The sequence below is a fragment of the Cucumis sativus genome, chromosome 4, assembly GCF_000004075.3.
Source record: "Cucumis sativus cultivar 9930 chromosome 4, Cucumber_9930_V3, whole genome shotgun sequence".
In the NCBI taxonomy this organism is placed as follows: domain Eukaryota; kingdom Viridiplantae; phylum Streptophyta; class Magnoliopsida; order Cucurbitales; family Cucurbitaceae; genus Cucumis; species Cucumis sativus.
Window position 1 is genome coordinate 25,230,055 of NC_026658.2, and position 27,145 is coordinate 25,257,199.

Below are 27,145 nucleotides of genomic sequence, written 5' to 3' on the forward strand. Positions count from 1 at the left end.
TAATATTGTGTAATTGTCTTCGTTGTTCAATATGTAGTCTCTATAGTAATTACATTTTTACCATAACAATAATAACCCAATAATCAATTTCTATTTTAAAGTATTGTTATACACATTAATATTATCCTTAAAATTGGTACTCATTACGATTACCTAAAATTTTGATGTACTTTTTGTTGGGTTGGATCTCGGATTAAAAGGTTGAAAATTTTAAATCCCCTTTTTTTGGCCCTATTCAAGTTGAAAGCTTTCGCTTTCTGTGTTTGACGAAGGATCTCGTACATGGACAACTTTCTCAATAGCAAATGTTACGATTCGGTCTCATTTAAAGATCTTGGTATTGAACTCACTGCTTCGATGCGGGACCCCTTCTCTGACATGAATCCATGGCAAGTTGAAGGAAGTCGGGATGGCATGGTGGTCAGACCTATGAAGAATTTTTTACCTACCCAAAAGAAAGAATCAGTTCAACCCAATCCAATGCAAATTGATATATATATATTAAAAGTTAAACAATCTCATAAGATTCGGGAGTATTTTTTTTTTGCTTAACTTGATATTGATTGATTTATGCTTGATGATTTATATTATAAATATTTTTTTAAAAAAATTAATTTGAATCGACAATTCAACTAACTCGAAAATATAGATTGAATTAAAAATGTTTTTTATTCGATCCATTTACATTCCTAAATAAAGGGTTGCTCTATTGATTTCTTCGTGAATAGAAAATGGCTAATACATAAGTAGTCACCATTATGTGTTCTATTGAAATTATATTATTGTCCATTTTTCTCAGCCATTTTCCACTGCAATAATGACGAGTTAAATGCATATGTTTGTCACACTTTCCAAAAACAAATAAGACAAATGTAGCATTGCCCCTTTGACATTTTATATAGAATTTGGGACTTAGGGTGGTAATCCAAAATATCCTTCCTAGACTACGCCCGCCCCACGTGATAATGATATTCATCTGAAGTTGTAAGAATTTCTAACTTTTTTTCAAAAAAAATATAAAAAATGGTCAAAATAACAAATTTAATAAAATATTTATAACAAATTACATTTGATAGACATGAAACTATCGAATTTTGCATCAATTCAAACATACATAAAACTATCTAATTTTGCTTCGATTCAATGCTTCTGTTAGCTATGATTTGTGACTATTTATATTTATACATTCATGGCTATTTTTATTTTGGAACTCAAGTTGTGCTAACAGTTTAAATTCACTATTTATCACAAGGATATAAAACCTGACAATCTTCTTCTGGACAAAAATGGTCACATGAAACTTTCTGATTTTGGTCTCTGTAAGCCGCTGGATTCTTTAACCCTATCAGCACTACATGAAAATAAAGCCATGGATGATGAAAGTTTGGCAGAACCAATGGATAGTGATGATAATAGGAGCAGTTGGAAGAGTCCCAGTGAACAGGTGCACCATTGGCAAATGAGCCGGAGGAAATTGGTATGGTAATTGACATCATGTCTCTTAATACTGAACATTATGCACGTCTTTTATCAAGAAGTAAATCGTAGTTTTATGCATGTCTTCGTTATTCCGTCTAACCGAATTTCCTTCAGGTGGTCCGTTGGTGCAATTATGTATGAAATGCTTGAAGGTTACCCTCCATTTTACTCCGATGGTCCAATCAGCACCTGCAGAAAGGTAAAATGGGCCTTACCTTTACATTATGAAGCTTTAATCCCAATAGTCCAAATCTAATGATTTTCTTTTGGACGAAACGACTGTTATTTAACCTCTTTTTCCCGTACGTTTATATCATTTCTATCCTATCCAGTAGTAATTTATTGGAACACAAATAGTATACAAATCGAGAAATTACTGACAGATTGTTCATTGGAAAAATCACTTGTAGTTTCCAGAAGATGCTAAGTTGACAGTTGAAGCAAAGGATTTCATTTGTAGGTTGTACTGGAGGAGCATACCAAATCAGAATAAGTGTATCCACTTGTTAGAACAATCAAGCATTTACAGGTAGTATTTTCTTTTAATCATAGCAACTTATAGGAATACACTGTTTGTTTCAGGCACATCCATGATTCAAAGATGTTATCTGGGATAGGCTTAATGAAATGGAGGCAGCATTTAAGCCTGGGGTCAATGGAGACCTTGATACCCAGAACTTAGATACCTATATTCTACATCTACACATAACACAACTGCATGACATTTGTAATAATCTTTAATGTCTAGTCTTATATTCAAATCCTAAACCACCCTACTTTCCTCTTTCAAGTTAGGAACTGTACTAACAAACATGTTCTTATCTTGATCCTGCCCTTTGCACGACTGAATATCTTAAGGCTTTTCTTTTTGTTTTTGCTGTGTATAGTTCCAAACAAATTTACATGTATAATACATGATTATACTTCAGCTCTGAATTGCAGCATGTTCTGATGTATGTATGTAAACTCACATCATTAATAATTAACTTTTTGAAAATGATTTCAGTTGGATCCACCCATACCAGGAAAATGTGGCTCAGGACCGTCAAGGAAGGTTTGTAACAGTTGCATTTTCTCCTTTTGGCGACAAGTGATTCTGCAAATAGGCCATAGGGAATATTTCCTACAAAAAATACTCTCGTCAAACCAATATACATTATCATCATAAACAAGTACAGCAATAATCTTGATAGATTACTGTCTCAATGTATGCAATGCTTGTATAGTATGTAGATTTGAATTAATATTACTTTGTTGCAGATGCTATTGACTCCCAAAGATCTCAGCTTTGTTGGATATACATACAAGAACTTCGATACCGTCAAAGGAGGGTTTCGTGGTAATTCTTTTACTTGGATCAGTATTATTCCAATTTATTTAAATGACCATTTTAAACTATGGAATTAGTTCACCAAACTTCTTTCAACTTGAACATTGCAGATGCTCAGAGATTATCAATGAAACAAAATTTTTAAAATTTTTTAGTAAAGAAAAAAGAAGAGTATGGGATAGATGCAACTTGTTGAACTTGATAGTATGGGGTTCCATCTCAAAACCAATTGGCAATTAGAGGAGCCCACCTATGGAGTATGAGTCCCCTTGGTTTTTCCAATGTGAGACTCAACATCTCCAATACAACCTTCCCCTATATAAAATAAGGTATAGTCTAAAGGAAAAGGAGAACTAGAAGTAGAGCGTACAATTTTCCTCAAATAAACATCCTGGCTTTATCTTCAATTATTTTATTAGTGCGACCAAAGTGAAGCCTATTTTCTAGGGGCAAGCAGACAAAGACGAAAGAAAAGGGATGATTATTCTTTGTTCCTACTTTATTATGGGGTGGGGAATTTTGTTGTTCATTCATTCATAAATCTAACAGAATAAACGGTTACATTACCAGTAGCCTTATCTCCAAAGATGCTTCATATTCAGAAAATCTAGCATCGCCTCCATGCTAGCTCGTTTATAGCATCAGGAAGATCATGATCTTTCTGGACGCTCTGAACCCATCTCGAATTGATGTGAACACGCTCGATGCTCTGCCTCAATGTTCGGGCCATCGATGGCTTAACACGGCTTGCGAAGAACTCCTCAACTTCCCTAGCTTTTTCATACGAGGCAAACTGAAATGGCAAGACGAAAATAAAAGATAGAGAGGTTGGTTATAGGGGAGAACTAGAGAAGAAACTAACTATTAATGAAGTAGTGTGATAGAGAAAGAAGAGAGGTGGACAAACCGGAGAGACAGTGGCACTGACAAAGCGTCCAATAAGAAACCCAGACTCAAAGTTTTTTGAGATTTCTTCCCAATTTGTCTGCATTGACATTGTTTCATTCTGATGAGATATGATTAAACATACAACCCTGGAAACTATGGTGTTAATCAAATAGATACATGTTAAATACAGACATCAATAATATATTATGCGAGTGAAGTGCCTTTTGGACTTGGATTTTTACAGATATTTGCTACTAACAGTAAGTTCTTTGGCCTTCTATGTCTAAATCTTCCCAAGATTTGTTGTTATTACTCTTTCTTGTCCCCTTTCCATAGAGGGGCAAGAGGCTTTTGTGAGCTTGGATTTTTCTATATGCCCTGGTATTGTTTCATTAAGTTGTATGTATATATGTATGTAAACACATGCATACATATATCGGCATACATATATGTATGTTGTATATGTGTGTGAGTGATTCCATTGTAAGAAGAAACTTTTGATCAAATAGTAATAATTTTTCCTTCTTAGTAGAAGGGGATTGAGTATCACCTTCAGCCAAGTCCAAGCTGTTTCACGTGCCTTCCACTTAACACCGAGTCCAACAACAGCATCTTGGCTACGAACCTAAACAAGTGGGAAAAAATCAGTATTTTGAGTCTTAGATGCAAATAGTTTGAGAGTATTAAGAAACTGCTGGAGTACCTCAGACGATAACAAAAAGTTGAGAAATTCAAGAATGATGTTCTGATCTGGACAAGATGCCAAGGATCCTAAGAAGAAATAGAAATAATCATATGAATACTAAACAAAAGGAAACTGATACGTTGATTAAAAAAATTATATGTGATTTACTCAGAATGCGTTTTTTCTCCTCGCTAAGATCAGACTCTCTATAAATTCTTAAAAGTGATTCGTAACCAGATCTGTTTGAAGCGTTGACTGTCTGCATTACGGCCACATACACCGCCTGAAACATTATAATAAGGAAAAGATAAGCCAATTATAAATAAAAAATGCTTGCTTAGTTGCTTTCGCTGCATTATGTTCTGGAGCATACCTTTCTAATATCAGGCGGGAGTAGTGGCGTACTTCTGTCATCAAAGAATGCAAGGAATCGCCTATTCGCTTCTTCGATTGTTTGTTCATGACCAAACAGAGCAAGAGCAGTCAAAATTTCTCCTCTCAACATTGCATCAAGATGGCTTTCACCTGGTTTGGAGTCCCAACCAAGTTTTCTGCAAATTAATTTGCACGTGTAAATAAAATAACTACAAATAGTGCAAGACAATTTACGTTGATCATCACTTTTATGTAGTTTGTATTTGTATACTGCAGGCAATGAAACGCTCAAAAGATGTTTAATATTTAAGGATACGACTGCAATATTTCTAAATCATGACTTAAAAAGATCTTAGTAGTACGCCTTACCCTTTTGACCACAAGACGAATGGCCCAATGGTTTACGTTGAACCCATTAATTTTAATATCACCACAATAAAGTTGTAGAGGCTAATAATTTAGGAAATTAAGCCCAATGGTCTTCTGGATTTAATGGTTAAAATCAACTGACAATAACTTGGCCAATTCAAAAGATTTAAGGGGGAAAAATCAGAAATTAAGATGAATTGAGAAACTCCAAGCTAAGCATTGGGGCCACTTAGATTTGCAGCAATACCCAAAGTTTTTTGGGTTGGCAAGAAAGCACATCATTTAATAGATCAAGCTAAAACTTCCACAGTGCTATGCTATATTCTAAATGCCAAAAAAAAAATGCCCGCAACAAGAACTCGTCTATAAAATAATATCTAGCATAACTAATGCCAACATACTTGGGTTATGCAAAAATATCATTTGTCATGGCCAAAAAATCCTGCATAGATGATTACGAAGAATGAAAAAAACACAGTTTACACGAATATCTTACTCTGCTGCAAATTGGAAAATGTTGGTGAAAAATTGTCTTAGGTTGTCCAGCAACTCAGGAACTGCATCGGCTGCAATTCTTTCAAGTTTGTAGCATATCTATAAAAGAATTGCCAAGAATAAGCTCTCTAAGCATGACTATAAAAGCGGCAAGAGGAAAAAAGAAGTCTAGGTGAAAACATTACACTGATCAAATTCGATAACACAGTATAGTCAAGTTCTTCTCTATAAGCACCCATCAAGGTAAGCAAAGAGGTAACTGATTGCTGGCAAGCCATAGAAAGGGCAAATGCATCATCCAAAATACCTGTTGAAAGAATAATCTTAGCTACTCCTTGTTACTACTATCAAAATGCGGAATCTAAAAAAGTTAGTTACCAAATCTGTCCGTTGAAGTCAAATGCTTTTTCTCTATTGCATTTGTAAGCTTAGCTGCAAGATCTTCATCATATTTCACCCGGTAAAAACCAGTCTGATCTACATTAAGCTTTATCCAATCACAATATTTATCATTTCCACCACAGCATTTGCTGATGGAGCAGCCAAGGAACTCCTTGATGTCTACAGATTCTGTCTTTTTTTGCAGCAGAAAATTTTTCCGCACATCATAGGAGCCACAGCACAATGTTATAGGAACAATCCATTGCCCCTCTCCAGAGGAGCCACTCGACAATAATCTTGACTGTCAATGAAAAACCCTCAAAAGTTAATTACCAAATGAAATGAAAACTTTGAATGCTAAAACTAAGAATAATCAATTCATAAATTAATGTGATCAAATGAAAGAAACCAACAAAAAGAGACCTGGTCAAACACCAATTTCTCATCTTTCACTTTGACCGTGACAACTGGATATCCTTGTTGCTTGGTCCAGGAACTCATTAAGTTGTTCACGGGTTCACCAGATCCCTCCTCTAGAGCAGCCCATAAGTCTTCAGTCTTTGTATTTGAGCAACTGTGCTTTTTTATGTACGAAGCCAGTGATTTCTGATCAAGTCAAACAGCCCAGTCCAATGGGTTGGATTAATAGGCAGAAATTGATTCAAGTTTTAGACAAGAAATAGAATCACTAGACAACCTGAAAACAGTCCGCACCGAGATAGCTCTGTAGCATTCGAATAACAGATGCACCTTTTCCGTAGCTAATTGCATCAAATATTTCATCAACCTCACTGGCATGATTTACCTCAACCTGAAAAAAAAATATGCTGCTTTAAATTGAACAAGAAACAACTAATTGCAACATTCATTAGTAGAGACAGCCAGTATACCCAAAAAAAAAAAACGAAGTGATCATGGAAAAGGAAAGAGTCATGGTTGCCGGCTTTCAGTAACACATGTACCTCAATTGGATGTGATTCAGCTAGCCCATCCAAAGTAAGACCATAGTTTGATTCTTCCAGAAATTGATTCCATACTTTCCATTCAGGAAACAAGTTATCAGTTGCTAAATAACTCACCTACACAAATGATATAAAATGAATATCAACTATCATCTCTCCATCTTCAGGTTAAGAATCAAGAAAACATAGTGAAAGTGGAATACCCATGTTGCAAATCCCTCATTCAGCCACAAATCTGTCCACCACTCCATAGTTACAAGGTTGCCAAACCATTGGTGTGCAAGTTCATGAGCCACGACAATTGCCACCTTAACAATGAGAAAATAGAAAAAAAAGTGAAAAAAAAATCAGGGAATTAGAGTCTGCAACACTCTAATTCAAATTATGAACGTAAATTATGCTTTTGAAAATGTCCGGATATGCAGATCACCATCTGTTTGTTAGCAGCTGCTGAGTGCTGATCATCATAAAGTAAAGCAGTCTCACCATAGGTAACTAACCCATAGTTTTCCATGGCCCCAGGAAAGTCAGGAATTGCAACCATGTCAAGTTTTGGCAGAGAGTATGGCACATCAAAATATCTGCAGAAAATTGCACAATTGTTTATGTAGATAAAGAAAGTGTCATAACAGAATGAAATAATACCGTGTGAATTAACATACTCCTTGTATAGGTCAAGGGTTTTAACAGCAACATGTAATGCAAATTTTCCTTGATTTGCCTTTCCAACTTGACAGTATACACGAACTTTGACCCCTTTTAAGATGTAAATTCATTCTATTACTAACAGCGCCCTTAGTATGCATAAGAAATTCAGATTTATGATTTTACCATCAGTTGTATGATCTTCCACATAATCAAATAAACCAACAACAACGGCCACCAAATACGTGGACATAATTGGTGATTCAAGATATGAAACCGTCTTCAAATTGCCGTTCACTTTTTCTTCAACAATTGGCATGTTGGAAAGTGCTATCAGTTCAGATGGTACATGTAACGTGATCTTGAATGTAGCCTGTTTATCAATAATGAACGGATTAAAACAATGACTTAGCAGGTCAATTTGGTAGAAGTAAGCTAAAGGTTTAAACATCATTCCCGCCACTTGCTTTTCACACAATTTCTACTAAAGGTCAAAACTAGTCTTGAACTTATTTCAATATACATATTATTTTTATTATTTATCGTGTTAGAAGTTATAAAAGGAACAACTCCTTTGATAGATGAAATTTTCTACAACTCAAATATTGTTAGAAAATAAAAAATGTAATTAATATTTGAGCTTTTATAAATGTGAAATCTATTTCCTGGACCACACACTTTCCACTTCTAACAATATCAAGCTTCACAAAATGATTCCTCCATTTTGAATATTCTATCCAACTGGATAGCCAATAAATAATTAAATCTTCGAAGAAACAAAAACATAGACTAAATATCATATTTTTGGCAGTGCTACGTCTATGTCAATTCAGCATGGTGCCAGAGTAGTCCCTTCTAGAGTTACTCAGTGAATGAAATAAAGGTGATTTAAATTTTTCAGAGGGAGACAGGGAAGGGGATGGAAAGTGAGATGCTAACACCTTAAAAGCAGGTTCATCCCAGCAAGGGAAGCAACGCCTAGCATCAACTGGTTCAAATTGTGTAACAGCCATGTTTTTCTTCTCACCGTTGTGCTCATAAGTGCTGGGGAACGAAGAGAAAAATCCGTATCGTTCAAGTTCAAAAAGAATCACAATAATCACTGTTCTATTGGTAAGAAATGAGGCAACAGAAGAACATACAAGCTTTCAACAAAATCTTATGAACAAGAAATTGTCTCATTTCTTGAACCTTCACATACTTAAAATTAATAAGGCTGTATAAGTCTGGGTGAGTTAAAACTTATTAAAGGAACCAGTAACACTGACACATTTTCCATTAACATATTTCACTGTGCATCAAGCAATCAATATATTCAATACAGGTCCAACATTTTCATCTCAACAATTTTTTTCTTTTTCATTTCCATCCATAGTTATTAACTCTCTCATGCAACCAAATTACCTTCTATAGAATCCTTTCATATTATCATTCAAGATTCCTTCGAAGTCCATCCGCAATGTTCCTAACCCAAATGGTAGCGTCTCTACAAACTCCAAAACTAAAATCTGGCTCACTTTACACTCTTGAATGCTTGAAGGCTGGATAACCTGCGCCAGCAATTGTTCGTCAAAGAAGCATTAAAATTATTTCCAAACAATTTCAGATAAAATCGAAAATGCATAAACAAAATTACAGTGTTTCATAGGAAATACACGTCTGCTAATCACTTGTCGTTAGAAAACATGTTGAACTTCTGTTCACATAACTTTTAGTCGTCAGGACAGTTGGAAAGGTTTTATATGAGCCATTAACCAGCGAAGGCAACATTCCAGATATCAATTTTCGAAATGCTCAAAGGAAACAAGAACCATCAACAGTCACCGTGAAATTTCGAAAACTAAAACACAGCAGAAAGTTCAGACTCGATCATTCACTCCGAAATTTAACACCGTCAAAATCCAATTCCGTCACAAGAGCTGAAAATGGACAATAATCTTATAGAAACAAATGAAGAGCACAATCGAAAACTGGTGTAAACCAAACACTAAACTTTTCTTTTTTGAATGAAATCTTCTCTCTCAATATGAGAGGAGATGTTTATTTATTGATGAAAAAGTATACAAGCTAGTCATGTATTAACTAACTAAGTAGTTTGAACAAACCAAAGAGTAAACTAGCAAGCAGTAAATAAGCAGTAGGTTTACGCTATTTGTATTACATAAAAAACATGCATCGAAGAATCCACGTCAGTTCCCTCACTTAAAATGCTCCAAAAACGGAGTCTCCAGTGAACAAAGAAAGAAAGATTCAATACCTTGGAGGAGTTCCGGTTGGTGAAGGAGACAGAAGCATGATGAACAAGAAGGTCAGCGACATTGAGAACTAAAAATCGAGTATCGGAAAGGATATCGATATCGATTGCAACAGAACCAGAGAATTTGCAAAGGCAAAGGTCCGGTTTGAGGTAGATATCGTATCGTTTCGGAACGGCAAATTTCGGGAGCCGAGGTTGACCTTTGAATTGATCCATCGGTGAAAGAATCAGAAAATTGAAGTGGAAAATCCAAACACTGAAGCACAAAGAAGACGAACCAGCTATTTATACGATTAATATGGAAACTTTTATGTTAGAAAAGGTTAGAAACATCTTTTTAGAGTATCAATTTCACATTGGTTTCTCAAATATCTATCCTTTGGAGACTGTTCTTGTCCTTTTTCTAGGAATTCATTTCAATTTTTCATAGATGATTTTAACTCGGAGGTGTCATCTCTTTTCAACCTTAAAGTTACGTTTAGGAAAAATGAAAAAAAAAAAAAGCTTTATTCAAACTTAAAATTACAACGATTTTCTCATACGATACGACGTCGTTTCGCAGTACAGCTTGGGTCAGTGACCATTCATAAGGTTTCGACTATCGACTGTAGGGAGTTCGGACGAGGTGGCTACTGGGAAGCCATGGGGCGGGTTAACAACAGAACCAAGGCATCGGCCTCGGGAGCCGCCGGCAAATCAGAAATGAGGCGGATGAGTAACGCCGACCGTTCGGCATACTTCGCTAGGAGAGAGGCGGCGAAGGTATTGCGGCGTGTTCTCGAGGGAGACGCTCAACGTCGAGCCATAGCTTCCATCAAGACACTCGTTTATGCTCCATCTGTTCGGAATAAGAAGGGCACATTCGCTCTTGTTTGCAAGACTCTCAAATGTAAGTTCTGAACAAAGGTTTTTTTTTTCGCGCAATAGATGTTGGAAGTGTCTTCCAAACGGATTCTCGTGTGGATGTCAATGGGAATATTGGTTTTCTTAGTTGAACATTTTCCTTTGCGTTTGGATATTAGACGTTTAATATTGTTATGCAACAGTTTTTATATCTTCACCTTCGGGCTAAATGGATAACATAACATTTAATATGAATGATTCTTTGACAAGCTAGGTTATTACTACTTAGCTTTCCTTTGTCCTCCGGTAATATTTCAACTTCGGGCTAAATGGATAACATAACATTTAATATGAATGATTCTTTGACAAGCTAGGTTATTACTGCTTAGCTTTCCTTTGTCCTCCGGTTAAATTTGCAGTGATGTAGCATAATTATTAAGGTTCATTTTGTAGCTTTTTGAATTCTTTTTGTTTTTGTTGTGTTGTTAGACCTCCCTGTGATCAAGGACGTAGTTGAGGCTGCTGATTTATTGAGCAACAAATGGAAGGTAATCATGCATTTTCTTTATAGCTGCTCTAGGATTTGGTCTGATGACAATTATTTTCTTATCATGATTGTTGTTTCTCAAGTTCGGGCTAATTCTGTTCGGATAGTTTTCTCACTCACTCCAACATGCGTAACACTAACCTGATATTGTTGCAGAGGCAGAAGGAATTAATTTATGTCATCATGTATGATATCCTTCTAGGCCAGGTATGTGATTCATACATTCATCTTACCTTAAGACGATGTTGGTTTATCCTTTTGAAAGATTGACTCTGAAAATGCTCTATGATAGTTAAACAAGGGAGAGGAATATTTATTGTTTAAATTCTGTACCAACTATGTGGACATTTTATTTGAAATCAATTTTGTCTACTTCCAATAATCTACATATGGGTGTGATTTGCCGGCATGAAAATAGCTTAACAAAACACACTCTTGATCCGGTAGTAAAAATATATGAGTATGGTTTTGAGTTTGAACTAATTTTTTATCATCAAGAGTTACTGTCTACTGGATCCGGTAGGAGTTTGAGGCCAAATCCTGTAGTTCACAAATAAACGATTGTTTTCCTTTAGAATAAGTTTGCAGTAGCAAATACCTAAATAAGTTACTGTTACAAAAAAATGTTAATGAATGTGCAGAAGCTTCTGCTACTGTCTACTGAGACTGCTGTAGCTTGCTATTTCACATTTGGTGATGATTGGTATTATTTTATGGAAACTGTGCGTAGAAAACTCATTTAGCTGGCGATGCAGAGAAGTTTCTCATGCGGCAGCAAAGTGCTTTACAATCTGCTGTTACCCAGCTTTTGTCGAAGAAAAAAGCAAACAATATTGAAGATTTAATAGCTCGTGGTGATGATGGTCCTGGTGAGAGTTCTGTATAAGTCTGTTCTATGCCGGTTTCTACTTAGTTATTAAGCCTACTCAGTTATGAAGAGATAATCTTCAATTCAGGTGTTTCAAGGCCCCGTTTTGTTCGCGTGAATACTTTGAAGATGGATGTTCACACAGCAATAGAAGAACTAGGCAAAAGATATGCAGTGAGTTCCAACATCTATCTCAATTATTATTGATGTGTATGCCAGTAGAGTAGAATCCAATAGCCACAACGGTGTTTGAATCCTGGACCAGGGATTTCACAGCTCAGTTCGCCCACATTGCAAATGACTAACTTCAATAGCCACAACAGGATTATCTTCACGTATTGCACACCTGATCTTTTTGTATATATAAATGATCAATTGTTCTAAGTGTCTTCTAGCCCCGTTAGTCCTAAAAAATTCATGATATGGATGAAGGGATAGAATTTGTTCTGAGTTCTGTTATTGGTAAGGATTGTATTCCATTATGACACTCGCGAAGAATTCCTAAATGGTGCTGGTTATCATTTCAAACAGGTGCAGAAGGATGACATGGTTTCTGACCTCTTGATACTTCCTCCAGGCAGTGACTTACATGATCATCCTCTGGTCGCAGATGGAAGTATCTTCTTGCAAGTAAGTATCTAGTTTTGTTCAGCCCATTTCCAAGAAGCATATATTTAAGGCCAAAAGTAGCTGTTCTGTCTTTTTATTGTATAACAAGAGAGTATTAATGTTTGTAGGGCAAGGCTAGTTCCATGGTTGCAGTAGCCCTTGATCCCAAGCCAGGATGGGAAGTAAGATCATATTTACCTGTATTTACTATAATTATTCTGGTGTTAATAGTTTCCATTTTAATGGTTTGTATTATTGAAGGTCCTTGATGCATGTTCAGCTCCGGGTAACAAAACTGTCCACCTTGCCTCTCTCATGCATGGAAAAGGAAGGGTCATTGCATGTGAATTGAACGAAAACAGGGTCAAACGCTTACGACATACTATCAAACTATCTGGCGCTTCTAGTATCCTTCATCGATAGTTTTGTCTGCCTGTGTCGTTGATACCATATAGCAACTCTCTATCTATCTGGAATCTTACGTTAGATTATTTTCTCTGTTTGGATTAGTCTCCTTGCACGTGAGCCTGCCATTTTATGGGTTGAAGACTGACGAGTAAGGCGATGATCTCATTTATGCCATTACCATCTATTGTCCTAACTTACACGTTACCTTGATTAACCTTAATGGTGCAAGATATAGACGTTTTGCATGGGGATTTCCTCAATCTTAATCCAAAAGATCCTTCATTATCCAAAGTAAGTTCTGTTCAGCTCCACATTGATAATCTGTTTTTCATAAATAGCTAAAGCTACTGCATGCAACTATAATCAGATTCCCCCCTTCGTTAAAAAAAATAAAAATCCCGACCTCTTAGATGGGTTGGATCAGCCAATCCCATTGCCCCCGAACGGTGGAAGTAATAGCCGTAGCCATCATTGCTTAGAGATTAGAATGCTTTGCGATTTCTAATTTGCTTGGGTTGGTAGACAAAAGCCTAATCTTTTGCCACCGCGTACTTGATGTTCAGCCGGAAAATGTTGTGTTCTTGATGTCATCTACCATTGATGTTTTAAGGTCCGTGCCATTCTTTTGGATCCTTCCTGCTCTGGATCTGGAACTGCGGCTGTCAGATTAGATCATTTGCTCCCGTCACATGCTGAAGGTAATTCCTAGCCTTGTCTTAGTTGCAAAATCCATAATCCATTATCTACTGTATCTTCTTCTGGTTATTGATTGCTACCTTCATTATATCGTCGTGAATTTTGCAGGGACAATCTCTGGAGATGACCTTGAACGACTAAACAAACTCGCTGCCTTTCAGAGAAAGGCTCTTGCACATGCATTTTCCTGTGAGTTACATCCCGTTGTGCATTTCTTTTTCTTTTTCCTTTTTTCTCTTTTTTTATTTTTTATTTTTTGGGGAATAGAGCTAAGAACAAAATAGATTTAATATACTGAAGAACATTAGAAAATATCCGCATGTTCTTAATGTTCGAAAGGTTTAAAGACTACCCCCGTCCTTTCCTTTCTCGTCTCTCAGTCTCAACTTCCTCTTTGTACTCGTACAATATATTGTGATATTTTACTCTAACCGTTCAAAATAAACATTACATTGCCTGATCCTTGAACGCCCCTTGATAATTGAGATCCACACCACCGATTTCATCTCATTGCAGTTCCAGCCGTAGAGAAAATTGTTTACAGCACTTGTTCCATTCATCAAATTGAAAATGAAGATGTCGTCCAGTCAGTATTACCTCTTGCTGAATCACGTGGCTTTCAACTAGATACTCCGTTCCCACGGTGGCAGCGACGAGGTCTCCCAGTGTTTGCCGGCGGTAAATATCAACAGATTATTTGTGTTTTTCAAACTCTCCCTCTTCAACTCAGCTATAACTTGATTGAACAATTAAATATTCATGAATAATTTCTCATTATGCAGCTAACCACTTACTCCGAACCGATCCTGTTGAAGACAAAGAAGGGTTCTTCATAGCTCTATTTAAAAAGAAGCAGAACACGACGAACCCATTTCCCCGAAGTTCAAATAGAGATAAAAGCTCAAGATATCGTGGTGGAGATGTCTGTAACAGTTGGGCTGTAGCATGCCCTCCTACCAAGATCTCCAAACTATGGTTGTATCAGTATGCACTTTCGACAAGGACACGATGGAGAAAGAACCACCCCATCCAAAACTAGATCGATAACTTGATTGTTTCCAAAACCATTCAGTTTCAAGTAAAAGGACTTCATTAGCAATGTGTCATATCATAACCTTTCCAGTGCATCGCAGGTCATTTAAACTGGTGAAGATACTCGACCACAGTCACTTTTGGAACCGGTTGGAACGATTGGCGATGTAAAAATACATCGACTCTCCTCAGGTTAGTGGTTAGTGGAAGTTACATTACAATTCGACTCTAACTTTTCATTGTTATCTTTTAAGCTTAGATGCATATTTTATACGATACCAACCCCAGAGGGGGTATCATATTATATAACAGCGCAAGTAAAGATTTCTGATAAAACCTTAATATATTCATTAACATAAACCTTCAACACACATTACACATTTAACCTTCACATAACAGTCATTAAAACAGAAAACGCCACCAAAAAAGAAAAAGAAAGAAGAAAAAGAACACCATGCGCCACATTCTGAGAACTTGTGATCCAAAGATTGGAAGTAGGAATCCCCGATAGTCCTAGTCCCATCAATTGACCTTGACCTCAACGATCTTGGGCTTCTTAGGCTGAGGTGGTGGCAACTTTTGCACAGTCACAGTGAGCACACCATCCTGACAAACCGCCGATATGGCATCAGTGTTAGCATTTTCCGGCAACACAAATTTCCTCATTAACTTCCCAACTCTCCTCTCCATCCTCACATACTTGGCTTCTTCTTTCTCCTCCTCCCTCTTCCTCTCCCCACTTATGAGTAGCACATTGTCATCCTCAACCTGAACCTGGATGTCTCCGACCTTTAATCCCGGCATGTCAACGACGAAAACATAGGAATTCGGATACTCCTTGACGTCGGCTGGAGTGGCTGCCATAGCCTTGGCGTCCCGAACGTAAGCCCTGGTAGGTGTGCTGAAGGACTTGTCGGCCTCATCGGCGAGGTCCATCACGTGCTGGAGGGTGGAGAAGATGGGTGAGTCTATGCCCATGATTCTGAGATCCATTTTTCTCTTGATTGGTGGAGAAATTTTGGAGTCTTTTAACTAAGTAGAAATGCTTGTAAGAAAGGAAATTTTGGTAATGCTATGTTCTTGCAAATTGAAGAGCTAATTTTCGTTGATACGAATGGCGAACGGTTGGTTGGGTTTTATAGACGTTGTGAATGAGTGAGTGAAGAAGGAATTTTCTGGAAGTGTTGAGAAGAGTTGGAAGGAGGAGGTTCCAGGAGCTTCTGTCGCATTCCTCGTATGAGTTCTGGAAGGTGACGGAGGACCAAATGACAATAAACTCCTTCTCATTTCAGAATATTACGAAAAGAATAAAACTTTTAATTTGTTTTTCTAATAATAGTTTTTTTTTTTTCTTTTTACTTCGAGAGGGAGAGTTTTTAAATTTTGTGATTTTTGAACTTTAATTTTCAGTTTCTTCACGTTGAAATCTGAACATGAATGAAAATGAGTAATTTGTAATCTCTACCCGTCATTTTATCTACACTGAGATGAGTAAAAAGTATATTTAAATTTCAAAGTTAATAATATGTCATTTTGGTTTTCTATTTCAACTTCAATATTTTAAATTTTCGATGAGTTAGCTTTTCAAGTTTATCACAGAAATGTAACATAATGTTACATGGACTAAATCCAATTGAAAGTAGTCTTAAACTTTTAAGCATCACGATTTTGAAAAATTTTACGTAAGAAGTTTTTGTAAATTATATAACTAATCGTTAAAGTTTTTGTAAATTATATAAGTAATCGTACTATTTTCTAAATTTCTAATTTTCAGTAAAAAGTTTTTGTAAATTATATAACTAATCGTACTATTTTCTAAATTTCTAATTTTCAGTTAACACGTCTATACTTTCAATTAGACATGAATTAACACATGTATAGAGTTCAAATTAAATTATTTAACAATCTATCATTTTGTTGATTGAAATTTTGTTGATTGAAATTTTGTAGATAAATTGTTTTAACTTTATTTTTCTTTTCAGTTGTCATCCAAACAAAATAAAAATTATTCCTTGGATATGATACTTTGACCTTTATTATATGTTAAAGTTATAGATATTGAATTCTGCATATATGTGGAAAAGGTTGTAGTATTAACCTTATTAACAACTCTTTATAAGCCATCAAAATTAGAAACTTGGTAGTCTAAAATCACGTATTATAATTGGCATAAACACTTTTTAAGGTCGTACATTACTCATCACTCCACACCAAACCAAATCAAAGTCAGAAGTGAATTTTTCTTCATAATCAACTAATAATCGATTGGTTCCGTTTTCTAAAATAATAATTTTTTTAGTAAATAAAGTTTATTGTTAATACTATCTTTTATTACAAAAATCTTAAATATGAAACATGTAGATATGAACTTTTGTTGCATATTTGAATTACATCGAAATAATACAGTAATGCAATTGAACGTTTTTTTTCCAACCACAATTAAACCTCTCTAATCGTTATGACTGTTGATGGAATATTTGAATATAGAAGTTGATAAAAACCTTCAAAGATTGATAACTAAAAAATGTAAACTAACCTCATAAACACGTTCTATAATGTAGTATATGCATTTTATTTTATGTACAACTCCTTAGTACAAATTTAGAGACGGCAGTTCCTTAGTTTCGGAAGTTTCTTAATTTCTAGATCTGCCATTGAACTAAGGAACGGAGCCAAAAGACACAAACCTTGAAAACAAAGCAGAAAAAGAAAAGGTGGCAGAGTTATTACATTACAGAACAAAACCCAAGAAAACAATCCTCACGCCACGCGAACCTCAATACTTTTAGCCTTTTTGGGCTCCGGCGGTGGCTTCTTCTCCACCGTGACCGACAGCACTCCGTCCCGGTACGCCGCCGACACTTTGTCAGCGTCGGCAGTTTCCGGCAGGTCAAATTTCTTCAAATATTTTCCAAGCCTCCTCTCCATTCTCACAAACTTCCCTTCCTTAACTTTTTCACTTTCCCTCTTCCTCTCGCCGCTCACAACCAACTGCCCATCCTCTACTTTCACCTTTATTTGGTCTGATGTGAGGCCAGGCATGTCGATGGTGAATTGGTAAGAGTTTGGATATTCCACCACGTCTGCTGGAGTTGCCGCCATCGCCTTTGCGTCCCTCAGGTACGCTCGTGACGGAGCATGGTGGCTGCCCTGCCCTGGCTCGTCGGAGAAGTCCAGAAGGTCGTGGAGGGCGTTTAGAAATAATGGGTCGAATCCAGGCATTTTGGCTACCTCCATTTTTCCTTTGTGTTTATTGTGGAATGGGTTTTGATGTGTATATATATAATATAAAGGGTTAGTTTTATTTTTCTTTCTTTTGGAATTACATGAGGGTATAGTTGGAATTCGAATTGGATAATGAAGAGAGGATAAAAAGGGAAAAGTCATGTTGGGAGAACCTAACAAATGTAAAGGAATACTTTATTTTTAAGGGTATTTATGGGATCCAACTTCCTAAAGAAGGAAGGAAGGAAGTGCTAAATAAGGATTTTGAACCACTGACCTTCAGTTTACATGAAGGGTGCTTTATCGCTAAACTACGTAGACTCATCCAACTATGACCAAAACATGGAGTAAAATGCATCAAGATTAATCTAATTATTTAGTTTTAAAAATTTAACGTTACTCATCCTTTTTCTGTTTGTTCACGTTCAATTTAAAATCAGAATCTATCCACAATGCATTACACACAAATAAATAATAATAACATTACTACATCATTCGATAATCGAACTGGGTTAGGATTAGATAGATGAAAAGACTCATCTACCATAGTTTGAATAATTAAAAGTTTTATCACCTGGTTATACATTTTGTGAATATTTTGAACACAAAGTAATTTTTTTTTTTAAAAAAAAAGTTGGCTTAAAATTTAATGTTTACCTTAATTAAAAAAAATAAAAGCAAAAGTGTTGCAAGATAATTTAAATTATTTCAGGTAGGATGATGGATTTTAATGTGCGAAGAGAAAAGCATTCGGTGAACTTTATCTCTTACGAGATGCCACGTACATCATACGTGGCTTAAAACAACCTCCACGTGGTACTGGGTTTGGAACGACGTGGCATTAGCGGCCAGAAAGCATTTCTACGACAGGTGGACCCTTCAAGCTTAACCCAACATATACCCACGGCCCAAAAACGCCTTCATTCGGGCCTAAAGAATGGATTGGTTAGAAATGGGCCTGAGGTAGCACTGGCCCAATATTTGGGTTGGTTGGTAGCCCACAGAATTCCATGTCTTAAAAAAAACGCTCCCTATTATTTTCTCTCCGTAACATGTTCTGAAAATGTGAACCCAAAAGAAAATCAATGAGCCAATGGTTTCGCTTAAATCTCACTGAAACCGACCATGGATTTGCAAGCAAATTGAGAAAAAACGAAGCCATCAACATTCCAATTGGTCACCTTTTTTAACATAACCGTACAGAAGTGATGAAAAATGGAGCGATTATCATTGTGTCAGAGAAAAAAAACTATGTGCTGATTTGATTTTGTTGCAGGACTCTGGTTCTTCACCACCTCAAAAATGGAATCTCAATCAAATGTTGCAGAAAAGCAATAGAAAAAATGAAAACTTTGGATCTGATTTGTGATGGGTATCACTAAAGACTTGTGTGGTTTTTTTGTTAATGGAGGAATTTTTAAAGGAAGTGTTAAATTGGAAGTGACAATGGCAACAGAAGAAACCAAAAACCCAAATGGATAACCCACAGAATTATGGAGTTTTTGGCTTTTGGGGGGTTCATCCTTAAAAGAGGCTAATGTCTAAAAATGACCTCGACATGGTGATGGACACGTGTCCACCCTCCTCGATCCTCAAAACCCTCGCGAACCTCCATAAATCTTGTCTTTTCTTCCTTCTTGAGCTCTTTATTTCACTTCCTTCGCCTCCATTTCCGCTCTCAATCTTCCACTCTGCTTTCTGGGGTTTTCTCTTTTCCAATTAAGGAGTTTTTCTGTATTTGGGTCTGTGATATTTTGTTGTTGAAATCACCTGATTTAATTGCTTCTCTCCTTTGCTTTGCTGGGATTGTAACTTGTGTGAAGAAACCCCATGATCGTATTGGATTTCGTGGTGAGATAAGTCCAATCTCAGAATCTATTACCTGAGGGAGACATTATTACTCCAATTATTGCTGTTATCGTGTCTTGTAGTGCAGTTTCTGATCTCGCCTTTTCGTTTCTACGACACTTCTCATTTGGGTTTTTTTTAGATTTCATTTTGGAAGTGTTTTTGTTTTTGTTTTCATGAGTTAGTTCTGTTAGACGAGATAGGAACTGTGGTTACATAGTTTAGGGAAGGAAAGAGGGTATCTGGTTTCGGGGGTGGTTTGTGATTCAGTTTTAGAACTGGCTAAGATGAGCCTGGATGCAGCTGAGGATGAATCAACCTCTGAAATTCATATTCCAGCAGAGATTGATTGGGATATGTTAGACAAATCCAAATTCTTTTTTCTGGGTGCTGCTTTATTTTCAGGTGTATCAACAGCCCTTTATCCTATTGTTGTTTTGAAAACTCGACTTCAGGTTTCATCTACCAAGGTATCATGCTTTAAAATGTCATATTCTATCATGCGTCATGAAGGCTTAAGAGGGTTTTACAGAGGGTTTGGAACCTCTCTAATGGGAACTATCCCAGCTCGGGCCTTTTACATGGGGGCTCTTGAAATTACCAAGAGTGGCGTTGGAAGCGCAACGATTAAGCTAGGCTTTTCAGACACCACAGCCATGGCTATAGCTAATGCTGCTGCAGGGTTGAGCTCAGCCATGGCTGCTCAATTGGTTTGGACTCCAATAGATGTTGTAAGCCAAAGACTAATGGTTCAGGGCTGCAATATCAGTGCTAAAAACAACGTTTCTAATCTTAATTCTTGTGTCTATAGAAATGGTATCGACGCATTTAGAAAAATCATTTATGCTGATGGTTTGCGAGGATTATATAGGGGATTTGGGATTTCTATATTGACATATGCTCCATCAAATGCAGTTTGGTGGACTTCTTACTCTGTGGCTCACAGACTCATTTGGAGTGGTCTGGGCTACTACACAAGTAAGAAGGATGAAGGTTGTATTAATGGTGGCTATGGGTTTAAAACAGATTCTAAGGCAACAGTGGCAGTTCAAGGGTTGAGTGCCGCCTTGGCTAGTGGAGTTTCTGCTATCATAACAATGCCACTTGATACCATCAAGACTAGATTACAAGTTTTGGATGGAGAAGAAAATGGCCAAAGACGCCCTTTGACGGCATTGCAGACCATACGGAACTTGATGAAGGAAGGTGGGCTGAATGCTTGTTATAGAGGGCTTGGACCAAGGTGGGCTTCAATGGCCATGTCGGCAACCACCATGATCACAACCTACGAGTTTCTCAAACGGCTGTCTACTAAGAGCCAAGATTGTTTGAGCAGAGGATGATGATAAATATACAAAGGAAACAATGCAAGTTACATGATTGCCATTTTCTGACCATAGACTACAATGGTTTGGATATTTTCCTTGAGGCAGATAATGTATGCCCTTTCCTTTTACTTTAGTAATTCCCCTGTTGTTGGTTACATTTTGTTCCAGATCATACTGAATATGGCATGAAAACTTGTAACGCTTATACCTTATCAATAAGGCAATTAATTTTTCCTTCCATTTCCCTTGTACAAACGTTTGGGCTAATATAAAGTAGTTATCAATGATTTGTATTTTGTTTTATGATTCCACGAAATATAATCTTCTACTTGGCCTATCTTACTTGCAGACTGTTGCTTTTCAGCGGTGAAGTTCAAGATAATTCAAATTTGTAGATTTTTCTTTGATCGTTCTTTTAGTATTTTAATTCTGAAACTTTAAATTCTGAACATTACTCCTGTTTCATATAGAAACTTTCAAAATATTGGCTTGTTATTCACATTTTGTCGTTGGTCGAGGAACTCTTTGATAATCATCGCCTTGTGCTCATGGTCTACCCCACTGTTATATTTACATTGGTAGGTGTCATTCACTCTAAGATCGGTTCCTGGAGTAATAATGATTAGAAATTAAATATTCTCTCTGAAGATCAACAGGAACTTAAATTTTCAAGCATTACAAGCCCTTATATTATGGTCACCCCTAGGAGATGTAGAATTAGCAGAGTTCATAAGTTTCTTTGAATTTAACATCTTCTAAAGTGAAAATCCCATTACTTATTTCCTCTATGTCTGTCTGTTCTCATACTGCCTTATGAATTTTATGTTTATTGGACTCTCCCCATGGGTATTCTTTTTTCATGTGTTGGCAGTTGGAAACAGTTTAGGTAGCATGGCTGTGAGAAATGTTCTTTTTCATTTTTTAGAAGAAAGAAACACAAGTGGATTTACATTAAAAAAATCGTCCATATCCAGAAGTGAAATCACCAAACGATCCAAAGTATCAGATTTAATTGGATTCAACACTGGCTTGTGGATCTATGATTTCCTTGACGGTTCATCGTCACTACCAATTCTTTGTGATTAAAATTTCTGTTTCCTATAATTTAAGTGTCCATGAACAAGGAGCTTAATCACGAACATCTTAAAAGCTAAATTTCTGTTTTCCATGAACTGATCTTCCTTCCAACATCTTGTCCTGCAGTGTTAACGTTTAACTACTCATGCTTAATGTTCTGTAATCATATTCGTTACTGTTGTTACAAATTGGTACTCATTACTTCTTTTAGTTAGTTCTTTTCTCTCCTTTCATTTTCAGGGGGAACATAACGGACAACTAAGGTCTGTGCACTGCTTTGATGATTTAGTCTGCACAGCAAGCAATAATGAAGTGCATCAATTGAATCCTCTAAGCAAGCAGCGAAGGGTCAGCCTAAACTACTAAGGCTGCCAGTTTCATCCAGTTCAGAAACGTTAAGATCCTTCAGTTGTAAGGGTGTGCTAACTTTAGTTTTGCAAGGATACAATTACTGAGAAGTGGATGTAACAACAGGCAGGAAATAAAACTTAAAAAGGAAGTGTTGGAGGCCTACACATCTCTCAACAGGTGAACTTTCATCTTCATGTCTTTTATTTCTTCCTGACCTTTTATACTTACTCTGAAAATTTGAAGTCTAAATGAGAGAAATATAATTTGAAATTACTATGTTTGATTCAAGGGTTTTGCTTATTTTCATTAATGTCACACATCCGTCATGCAAAAATGGAGTGTGTGTGTTTGAATGATTGTAAAGAGGATGTTTGCATGAGACCATGTGTATCTAATCAAGGAGCTGAGAATGTATCCATTTATTCTTTGGAGGATCTTTCATGTGAGTGTGGGTTGTTCAGAGTCCATCTGCTAAATATTTAGAAAACTAGGTTGTCTGCTGTGGCAAATATATGTTCAATTTACGTCTTGGTTGATGCTATACCTTCTCTTCTGTTCTATGTTTGCTCATTGAATTTCTGTTCAGTAGGATTGTTTTCTCCCAAGTCTCATTTGTCATACTATTTGGAGGACTCTAGTAACAAGCCTATTCCATACGTTACAAGCTGGTACCTTTATGAGACGTGAATGCCCTACTGTTTTTGTTGGAGAAAGGCAACAGTGCTTAGTTTCTTGGTCTCTTATGCTTCAGTTTGACTTTGTCGAAATCAGCCTGATGTTTCTCTGTCAATCTCTCTCTCTTTTTATTGTAATTTCTGGTCTGTGACTTATTGATTGAGATTGTTAGCTGTGAGATTCTATCTCAGGAATGATTCATCTTTAACTGCATTAGTAAAAGGACTTTTCTATGTGAAAAAACAAATTTTCTTTTTTGAGAAGGTGGAAAAAAAAATTACATCATTCTTAAATGTGACCTGTTTTACATGCATATTCATTCATTGAAAGGTTTACATTATATTGAATGTTAGAATTCTTGTGAGGTTCATTTAAGGGAGAAATTTTCGGGTTGTTTGAAGCTTAGAGGTTTCATTTGCTTGAGCATCAGAACTATCAGGCAAAGCCATGATATGGAGTCTAACACTATCCATTCTATCCATTGCAGAAACAAGAGTGCTTCTTATCTCGGCTTGGTCGCAGCAGTGAATTAGCCCAGTAGAGCTTACGTTTGATGGGATTACACTCCTTCCTTCTAATCGGGAAATCAACAGGAGATAGTTGGTTGACATTGCCTCCTCCAAGAGGCTGCCAAGCCCACATCGGTCAGCTGCAGAACCTTTTGTCACCGAACTGACACAGATGAAACCCTGCATCAAAACACCATTGATCAGGTCTCAAGTTTTTCTTGAAGACTGTTTGGATTTCTTCAATAATACAAGCTTTTTCGAGTTAATTACGCCTTGTTTTTATAGTGATGTTTATGGTTCCTATTTCTTGTTTCTCATTTGGTGTTCTCAATAAAATGTGATTGTTTCTGTATCATTACTCTTTTTAGTTTCTCATTTCTTTATAGAAACTGAACTATGAAACAAAGAAGTTGAAACTGAAAACAAAAACGCTACAAATTGGGTCGGTTACCTCTTCAGTTCTTTGGATATCCATTCCGAAACGAACATCCCCTGGTGCAGGAATCATTTCAAGTCCAACTTCTGATACGCCAGGCAGAAACCATAGCCTTATCCCATGCACAACCCGCAAGCTTGGAGTGTTGTATTGTTGCTTGCTCCACCATGATTCTTTTCGTGTGTTCCTATTTTTCTTCTGCATGTGAAGAAAATTTATAACAAAACTAACAAGTGAGATTCGACATGGTTTGCATATGGGATGTTAAGGAGCAACTGGAATTAAGGTCTACAAATATCAAACCGATATGTGTATTACTTGAGTTACATTAACTATCTGTTCCGATTGAATATTGACAAACACCAAAGGTGCTCCTGAAGAAACTGCAGCACAAAACCAGGCCATACATCGGCTAGTTGTGGCCTCCATGGAGTGCTCGCCTTTCAATGGCATGAATAGGATGGAGCTTATGACTGACGAACGATGATCAGGAAGATTCTGATCGAGTTTCTTGCTCCATTCATACTTCACACCTTTTCTGTTAAATTCTCCACCATTCAGGTTTGATATTCTTCTACTCATTTCTGCAACATCGAGCACTTGTTATTTTCTCAATTCAAATTGTTATATATTGTTGTATATACATGTATAACAGTGGAGTAAAACCTACTCACCCTGCAGTTCAGAGCACTGGTCTAGGGTGAGATCCCCTAGTATCGCTACATGTCGATCATCTGTTGCCGCCCGAATGGTGAATTTTCGTTGTAAAATCGATGCCTTCTCTTGAATGATGCGTGCTCGAAGCTTAAGCGTGGCATCTCCACGCTTCACCTTTAACCACACAACTTCGAACTGCTGGTTGATCCGGCCCAGCTGCGAACTAAGATCAGCCTTGGCCTTGGCCGATACGAACAACTCATCGTTATCACCTTCTGCAACTCCTTCAATTACATCTCCAGGTAACGGCATGGTCTCGTCCCAATCCTCCATGGCTTCTTGCTTCACTTTTTTAACACAAACGACTGTTTGAAGATAACTCATTTTTTAGGCTTCTGAAAGATCAGTGTGAATGTGATATTGACTGTGCATATTGTTGAGCTTAAATTCAAGAAAATGGTGGTGGCATCGGATCTGAATATTTCTTGAATATGTTTCGAACATCTCAAGGGTGTGAGATTTTAGGACTTCACGCCTAGGAATTTGGCTATTTTCAATTACTTTATTACTACTTGGGATCTGTATCAATTTTCATTGGATTTGGTTTGTAGTTAATCACAGATTCCAACACACTAAAATAATATGCTTAATCGACTAAACCAAGGATCTTACTCTATGTTAAATATATATAAGCATAATTGTGTATTTAGTGGATGTCATCATTTATAAATAATTTTATCAACGTTCTCATAAATTGCAAACTAATCGGTGAAGGATGGAGAAGGAATTTTCTCGATCATACCATAAACGCTCGTTTGGCTAGTAAAACTAACATCAAATAAATTTTGATAGAGCTCTACATAGCCAGGCATACTAACAATCATAAAGGAGATGATCGATATTTTTCTCTGCCCTCCGACAAAGAACGCAACAAAAAGACCCAACATGCGAAGACTCTCCTAACAAAGTCTATTGATAGTGTTCACACAGCTAAGCAAACTTACTTCACAACTTTAGTCCTTCCAACCACATAAAAATTAGATTTTCTAATGTCCTAATGGACCACATAAAAATTAGATTTTAACAAAATGGACAAGAATTTATGTGAAAAATTAAAATCATTTATGTGAAAAATCATGATTAATAAATTAGGAGACTCTAATTAACAAAAATTTCAATAAATTATAATGTCTCAACAAAGGATTCGATACTTAATACCAAAAATTTGTCTAATATTAGTCGTTTCTTTTTCTATTCGAATTAGTCAAAAATACCTCAAATAGACCTTTCAAAATATAAAAAATAATCTCACAAAGGGGATGAAAAGAGAACAAAAACGTCGGCGTTTTAATCAGGTACAATTCCAGCACAAAACTGTGCCAATTCTTGGCGTAGCCTTTCCATTTCAGCCTCAGCTCTGGCCCTCGTCCCTGCATCTCTCGATCTCAGTCTCGTCCCTAAAGCTCCCATTTTCCTCTGATAACTCTTCACCTAATAACCCATTTCAATTTTCCATGGAAACCCCGTAAATAACGAAAACATTTGGGGGATAAAAATAGAAGAAAGAGAAAAGAAAAAAAAAAAGGACCTTTCTGTAAGGCCAGCGGCGGAGTCCACTCCGGCGGCAAATTTTCTTGACGACAGTGAGACAAAGGTTCATCTTCTTCGCAGCCTCGCTGATTGGAAGGTGAAGATATTCTTTCAAATCGTTCACCGTCATTCTTCCAGCTCTCTGTCTCTGTTCCGATTGAGATTTGAAAAAGGAAAACGAAAAACAGAGTCACTCTGCTTTAATCTGCTTTTATGAACAACCATGATGTGATATATTTTTTTTCCTTTTTACAGACCTGTCTTGCTAGAGGTGTTTGGGGAACTCGCCGACTACCCCCGACTTCCGGCGGTGGATGTGATTGTTTCTCCATTTGGATTTGTTGTTCTTCTCTCTCTTCTTCTCCATTGGATTCCTCTCCACCCTCTGCAACTCAAGTAAGCCAAGTTTGAGTTCCGAAGAGATATGCTTAATACTTGTCACACCATATCGAATAGCAATTTGACACGTGTAATACTTAGTTCCCATTTAAGAACTTCTATTTCAATATCTTGATTTGTGTGTGTGCGTGTGTGACAAAATTGGTTATACAAAAATATACACAGTATACATTTTGGAATC

General features: G+C 36.7%; 7 protein-coding genes and 1 long non-coding RNA gene across 13 annotated transcripts; 4 read left to right on the top strand and 4 right to left on the bottom strand.

The window, feature by feature from the left end:
- The first annotated feature begins 282 nt into the window (after nucleotides 1-282).
- On the top strand, nucleotides 283-2,573 carry LOC116403442 (serine/threonine-protein kinase tricorner-like). Its single transcript, XM_031884590.1, has 5 exons — nucleotides 283-420; nucleotides 1,229-1,482; nucleotides 1,594-1,678; nucleotides 1,890-2,008; nucleotides 2,486-2,573. The coding sequence occupies exons 1-5, from the start codon at nucleotides 283-285 to the stop codon at nucleotides 2,571-2,573; spliced, it is 684 nt and encodes a 227-aa protein (XP_031740450.1).
- LOC101211313 (aminopeptidase M1) lies at nucleotides 1,025-10,119 on the bottom strand. 5 transcript variants are annotated; one of them, XM_031884856.1, is made up of 22 exons: nucleotides 9,867-10,119; nucleotides 9,014-9,159; nucleotides 8,551-8,653; nucleotides 7,796-7,982; nucleotides 7,627-7,720; nucleotides 7,395-7,545; nucleotides 7,168-7,272; nucleotides 6,893-7,081; nucleotides 6,700-6,813; nucleotides 6,426-6,608; nucleotides 6,000-6,303; nucleotides 5,807-5,928; nucleotides 5,623-5,720; nucleotides 4,756-4,933; nucleotides 4,551-4,665; nucleotides 4,401-4,468; nucleotides 4,248-4,322; nucleotides 3,717-3,794; nucleotides 3,377-3,602; nucleotides 2,502-2,602; nucleotides 1,861-1,945; nucleotides 1,025-1,668 (listed from the first exon to the last, which is right to left on the bottom strand). In XM_031884856.1, the coding sequence occupies exons 1-19, from the start codon at nucleotides 10,080-10,082 to the stop codon at nucleotides 3,417-3,419; spliced, it is 2,712 nt and encodes a 903-aa protein (XP_031740716.1). In that variant the 5' UTR covers nucleotides 10,083-10,119; the 3' UTR covers nucleotides 1,025-1,668; nucleotides 1,861-1,945; nucleotides 2,502-2,602; nucleotides 3,377-3,416. The 5 variants fall into 5 exon arrangements, with proteins under 5 accessions (XP_031740716.1, XP_011654189.2, XP_031740714.1 ...); XM_011655887.2 differs by lacking the exon at nucleotides 1,861-1,945 and having other exon boundaries at nucleotides 6,965-7,081; XM_031884854.1 differs by lacking the exon at nucleotides 1,861-1,945.
- On the top strand, nucleotides 10,054-14,943 carry LOC101212715 (probable 28S rRNA (cytosine-C(5))-methyltransferase). Its single transcript, XM_004141285.3, has 14 exons — nucleotides 10,054-10,188; nucleotides 10,434-10,755; nucleotides 11,199-11,257; nucleotides 11,413-11,463; nucleotides 11,987-12,125; nucleotides 12,213-12,298; nucleotides 12,656-12,754; nucleotides 12,862-12,915; nucleotides 12,995-13,139; nucleotides 13,371-13,432; nucleotides 13,752-13,839; nucleotides 13,946-14,026; nucleotides 14,354-14,515; nucleotides 14,620-14,943. Exons 1-14 carry the CDS (start codon nucleotides 10,165-10,167, stop codon nucleotides 14,874-14,876), a joined length of 1,629 nt encoding a protein of 542 aa, XP_004141333.2. The 5' UTR covers nucleotides 10,054-10,164; the 3' UTR covers nucleotides 14,877-14,943.
- A 250-nt stretch (nucleotides 14,944-15,193) lies between these two features.
- Nucleotides 15,194-16,105, bottom strand: LOC101212955 (17.9 kDa class II heat shock protein). The gene has a single exon (XM_004141286.3). It carries the CDS (start codon nucleotides 15,860-15,862, stop codon nucleotides 15,392-15,394), a length of 471 nt encoding a protein of 156 aa, XP_004141334.1. The 5' UTR covers nucleotides 15,863-16,105; the 3' UTR covers nucleotides 15,194-15,391.
- Nucleotides 16,106-17,401: 1,296 nt separating this feature from the next.
- Nucleotides 17,402-18,321, bottom strand: LOC101213192 (17.3 kDa class II heat shock protein). Its single transcript, XM_004141287.3, has one exon. The coding sequence runs from the start codon at nucleotides 18,254-18,256 to the stop codon at nucleotides 17,630-17,632; it is 627 nt and encodes a 208-aa protein (XP_004141335.2). The 5' UTR covers nucleotides 18,257-18,321; the 3' UTR covers nucleotides 17,402-17,629.
- Nucleotides 18,322-19,176: 855 nt separating this feature from the next.
- LOC101213436 (solute carrier family 25 member 44) lies at nucleotides 19,177-25,546 on the top strand. 2 transcript variants are annotated; one of them, XM_031884057.1, is made up of 4 exons: nucleotides 19,177-21,380; nucleotides 22,588-22,875; nucleotides 23,861-24,879; nucleotides 25,000-25,546. In XM_031884057.1, exon 1 carries the CDS (start codon nucleotides 20,230-20,232, stop codon nucleotides 21,283-21,285), a length of 1,056 nt encoding a protein of 351 aa, XP_031739917.1. In that variant the 5' UTR covers nucleotides 19,177-20,229; the 3' UTR covers nucleotides 21,286-21,380; nucleotides 22,588-22,875; nucleotides 23,861-24,879; nucleotides 25,000-25,546. The 2 variants fall into 2 exon arrangements, with proteins under 2 accessions (XP_031739917.1, XP_004141336.1); XM_004141288.3 differs by lacking the exon at nucleotides 25,000-25,546 and having other exon boundaries at nucleotides 19,177-21,848; nucleotides 23,861-24,237.
- LOC105435315 lies at nucleotides 23,609-25,388 on the bottom strand. The gene is made up of 4 exons (XM_011655891.2): nucleotides 24,993-25,388; nucleotides 24,637-24,902; nucleotides 24,334-24,516; nucleotides 23,609-24,062 (listed from the first exon to the last, which is right to left on the bottom strand). The coding sequence occupies exons 1-4, from the start codon at nucleotides 25,357-25,359 to the stop codon at nucleotides 23,745-23,747; spliced, it is 1,134 nt and encodes a 377-aa protein (XP_011654193.1). The 5' UTR covers nucleotides 25,360-25,388; the 3' UTR covers nucleotides 23,609-23,744.
- Nucleotides 25,547-26,393: 847 nt separating the features above from the next.
- Nucleotides 26,394-27,145, top strand: LOC116403327. Its single transcript, XR_004216027.1, has 2 exons — nucleotides 26,394-26,662; nucleotides 26,821-27,145. It is a non-coding gene; the product is annotated as an uncharacterized LOC116403327 (long non-coding RNA).